Raw genomic sequence first — 4,471 nt, forward strand, 5'->3', positions numbered from 1 at the left:
TTGATATGTTGTGGGGCAAGGCTTAAAGGAGGATCATGGGGTGCATTTAAGAAGCCTCTCCTAAATACTGTTGCTTGAGACCAGTGGGTTTAATGAGAAAACCATGCTGCTCTTATCAGCAGCAAAGGCTACCTGAATTCGGCATCCTGTGTTGCCCTGGAATTGTTTTAGGATCTGTTTTTCTGCGGCAAATACCAAAAATTAACGACATCCTGTTTTGAGCTAATAAATAAGTAAAAAACATAAGTGCCAAGCCATAGAAACTCAAGCCTTCCCTTCCTGCTGCATTCTTAGTCCCCCGGTTCATTTCAGTTCACACTAACGCCCCTTCCACGCCGCTCAATGCGCCCGCACAACCCCATCGCGGTGCAGCTCAGCAACAGCCTCTCCAGCTTCCAGCAAAATTCACCCCTGGGGCCAAGCACTAGTTACATTCACTTCCAAAGCGGGTCTAAGGCTGATGTTGCACCAGAAGGTGACCTGCACCTCAGAGGAGTTTTGGAATATGTAAAAAAAAAGTCATGTCGGGCTCAGAGGTGTCTGCTGAGCTGCCACCCCGCTAGCCCCCAGCCTGGGCCACTCTCCCCAGGCAGATTCCCTCTGCACATCACGGCAGGAAAACCATCCCGGCAAGGCAAGAAGCCTCCACCTTCTATTTTCATCAAAGCCCGTGATAAACGAATGCACATACCGTCCAGCTGGGTATCCAAAGTTGTTCTTTTTGGCCATAAAACACATCTGTGTCTTGCTTAATGGGTTTGAGGGGGTTATTGACAAATGCTGCCCCATCCCAGTGACGCCCTCAGCCCCGGAGGGCAGGGAGGACGTGGACCTTGGCAATGGAAAACTCAGCAGGGAAGGCGGAGGGAGAGCTGGATCTTGGTACCCATAAAAAATTGCCCATCCCTGGTTACAGTCTTTGCCTTTTCCCTGGGAATGATTCACAGCCACCACCACAACTACTCTCATATCTGATCCCAGCATTTCCTGCCCCACTCGTGGCCGCCACGGCCCACGCCGTGGATTTTCTGCAGCTTTCCTGGTTACTCACCGGGCCAGGCACACGGCGCAGGCAAGACTGCCCACGGATGTTTGCAACACCTCCCTGTCAAGGCTTGACTTTGCAACAACACAGGGATAACTTTCAGCCTGATATTCCTCATTACAGCTCCAACTACCCACACGCAAATGTTGGCGTGTTACTCCGAGACAACAGGGTTGTAGAAATCAGTACAAGAACCGGGGATGCCCTGTTCTGTTCACTCACATAACGTGAATAAATCCAAACCCTGCGTGGCTGCCCGGAGCTGTTATCTCCCACTCTGCTCCACATTCCTCCTTCCAAATCACACCTCCAAACCAGGCACGAATGCAACAGGACAACCCTCCTGTATCTGCTAAATGCAGAGTTCCAGGTTTTCTCCAGGTTAGCTTTTTCCAGCAAATTTCAGGAGATTGCTCTGTTAGAGGAAACAGCCCTATGGTTTATATTGATGTAAATGAGAGCTCTGTTTATGTGTAAACAAATAGCCTGGTAGATTTTCTGCAGGAGAGTGAACTGCCTTTGTTTTTGCACAGCGATACCAAGCGTCAACCGTATTTCCACTTGCCAGTCCCTATTCCTGATTCTGCCTTACCTGTGAAATGGCAGTTAACTTTTTCTCTGGGAAAAAATAAAATAAAATAAAATAAAATTTCCCCTGATTTTCACCTGATTGCTACACCACAGGGGAGGGAACTAAACCCATGTTTAAGGCAACAAAACAAGCTCCTTACTAAGGGACGCTCCCGCAGAGGGCTGGTTTCAGGCTGTTCTGGTGCTTAAAGCAGGAATTAATTGCTGAGACAGAGGTGGTGACAAGCAGGGATCCCTCAGCCTGACCGGAGGGTCGGGACGGGCACCCGGAGAGCGTCGCCGCCGCCGGTCAGCAGCCGTCCAGGACGCCGTCGCCCGCCGGGGACTCGGCCGTGTCCAGCTCGACGCTGGAGAGGAAGCGCCGCAGGGATTTCCGACAGTTGTAATCCAGGGTGGTGGTGTACACAGTCTTGGCGTGCTTGGGGTACACGATGGTGGTGCTGGTGAAGCGCCGCGGCTTGTGGCGGGGCTCGAAGCGAAGCTCCGCTTTGTAATTGCGCCACGTGCAGTTCGGGACGCACACGACCGTCTGGCTGCAGGAGGCCACGCTGAAGCCCACGGGCATGTAGACGTCGTCGATGAAGTGCTGCTCCGAGGCGTACGTCACCGAGGACGTGTACCTGCAACGCGGGACGGGGACGGGTCTCAATTCTACCGGGCGGCGTTTTTCAGGAAAAAAAAACAAAAAACTGGCAGGTGTCTAGGTTGGATCCTCAGCTCTGAACCTGGCTACTTAACCACAAAAATAGCCACGTAATGCAAAAACCGTCCAGTGGCAGAATATCTACTCATTTTGGGGTGAGAGCACCTGGTGCTGCCAGCACTGGGCACCATCTGAGCGCAAACACCCCCCGTTTCACAGCGGAGCAGCAGGGACAGCTCTCGAGCCGGGGGCCCAGCGTGAGGCTTCGCTCTAAGCACCCGGAGTCCCCGGAGCGGACGCCGTTTGCTCCGTTTTCACCCGTACACGAGCTCTTTCCTAGCGCGTTTGGCCCGGGATGCTCTTTGGAAGCCAATTCAATCACTTCCACCCTGTGAAGACTCCCCCGGCAGGACACGGAGCCTCCCTGACGAGGAGATGCTCTGTGCCCTGCACGCCCGGGCAGCCGCGGCTGTTAGCGCTGCGGGAGCCCATGTCCCTCATCACCGCAAATCGCCTCATTTGGGGGACCAATTTGCAGGTTACGAAGTGGAGCAGCGCACCGAGAAAAGTACAGATATCCCTTAACATTAACTTTTAGCTCATGCAAGCAGCCATAGTTAGTAAGATAGAAATTTCTTGCAATAAAGCCAGGAAGAGAGCAAAATGCCTTTCCTCTAATAAACAGCCTCTCAGAGGCCGCTGCTTTGAAGCCCTTTCCTCGCAGCGACATTTGCTCCGCAGAAAGGCAACGCTTGGGAGCCGTGCAACGAAACGCAGGAAGCCTCGCTGGAAAAAAAGTTTTATGTGCGGCGCCGAGCCCTGCCGCAGCTCCAGGAATGCGCAGCTGCACGAACAATAGCAAATAACCCCGCGCCGCTCCCGGCGCTGATAAGGCCCCGCGCTGCCGGCCACGCTCACCTGATTTCCGTGGGCGGCAAGGGGTCGAACTCGACGCCTTCGCCGAAGGAGAGGGGACACAGCCTCGGAGCGCAGCTGGAGAGCAGCGGGCTGGGAGAGAGCGACGAGGTCTGCAAAGAGGCAGCGTTAATCGCGTGTATCCCCGCGCCGGCTGCGTTCCTGGGAAAGGCTGTTTAGACACCCGCCGGTGCGAGAGACGGGGAAGTTTGGGTGATGGAAGCAGAGCACCCCTGTCCCTGCGGAGCCGCCCGGCCCGGGGTTTGCCCACGGGGCAGGTGTTTGGGGACACAACGTCCCAGCCTCGGGGAGTCACCTCGGAGGAGCCACCCTGGGAACGCAGCCCACGGGGACCCGGAGGATGCCCGGTCCCCGCGGGGCGGCCGGGCCCGTCTCGCCGCTGCCCCGTTCCCCGCGCGCTGCCGCCCGCGGCTCCGACAGCGGCTCCGTCACCCGACGGGGCGCGGGGCCGCTACTCACCGCGGGGGGCTCGGCGGAGGCGCCGGGCGAGCGGCGCTCGGGGCTGCCCGCGGGCAGCAGCCAGGGCCCGTGGCCCGGCCCGGGGCTGGGGGGCAGCCCGGAGTCGGGGCTGTCCAGCACGGCCTCGCCGCGCTTCCTGGCGTCGGGCAGCTCGGGCACGTCCCGCAGGCTCAGCCGCCCCACCATGGCCCGCTCCGGACCCGCTTCGGACCCGCTCCGGATCCGGACCCGCTCCGGCTCGTCCCGTCCCGCCGCGGCGCCGATCGGTCCGTCCCGTCCCGGCTCCGCCGGCAGCGCCCGGGGCGGGGCAAGGCGCGGCAGGCTCCGCCCACACCCCGCCTTGCCCCGCCCCCCGGACCCGCCTTGGACCCCCCCCCCCCCCCGCTAAACTCCTCGGTAGGAGCGAAAAGTAAAGGGGGAAACGCAGGGAAAAGAGCAAGGAGAAAAAGAAAAGCAAGGAAAAAAGCAAAGAAAAAGCAAGGAGGAAAAAAAAAACCACCAAGGAAAAGGCCAGTGGAAAAAGGTCAGGGTGAATGGCAGCCTTGAGCAGCAGCGTCTGCACCGACCTGGCCCTGGGACTCCCCAGCTTTGTTTGTGTTGCCATAAACAGGGAAAACGCATCCATGCACACTTAAATTTAATGTTATAACTGCACCCCAGCAGCCCCCACGTTTCACAGCATGCGGTAGCCGTGCTGGACACTCGTCCCAGGCAGGGAAACGGGGCGTTTTTTTGGAAAATCCTGATGAAAGGATCGTGCCTTGTCATGGGACGCAGCCGGGAGACTCCTGTGGAGG

General features: G+C 57.7%; 1 protein-coding gene across 1 annotated transcript; it reads right to left on the reverse strand.

Moving 5' to 3' along the window:
* Nucleotides 1–1,925: 1,925 nt before the first annotated feature.
* On the reverse strand, nucleotides 1,926–3,860 carry RFLNB (refilin B). Its single transcript, XM_088533118.1, has 3 exons — nucleotides 3,675–3,860; nucleotides 3,198–3,307; nucleotides 1,926–2,256 (listed from the first exon to the last, which is right to left on the reverse strand). Exons 1-3 carry the CDS (start codon nucleotides 3,858–3,860, stop codon nucleotides 1,926–1,928), a joined length of 627 nt encoding a protein of 208 aa, XP_088389244.1.
* Between the last annotated feature and the right edge of the window lie 611 nt (nucleotides 3,861–4,471).

This window comes from Tinamus guttatus, unplaced genomic scaffold, assembly GCF_059628265.1.
Source record: "Tinamus guttatus ecotype Peru unplaced genomic scaffold, ASM5962826v1 Tinamus_guttatus_pri_ptg000480l, whole genome shotgun sequence".
NCBI classification, from domain to species: domain Eukaryota; kingdom Metazoa; phylum Chordata; class Aves; order Tinamiformes; family Tinamidae; genus Tinamus; species Tinamus guttatus.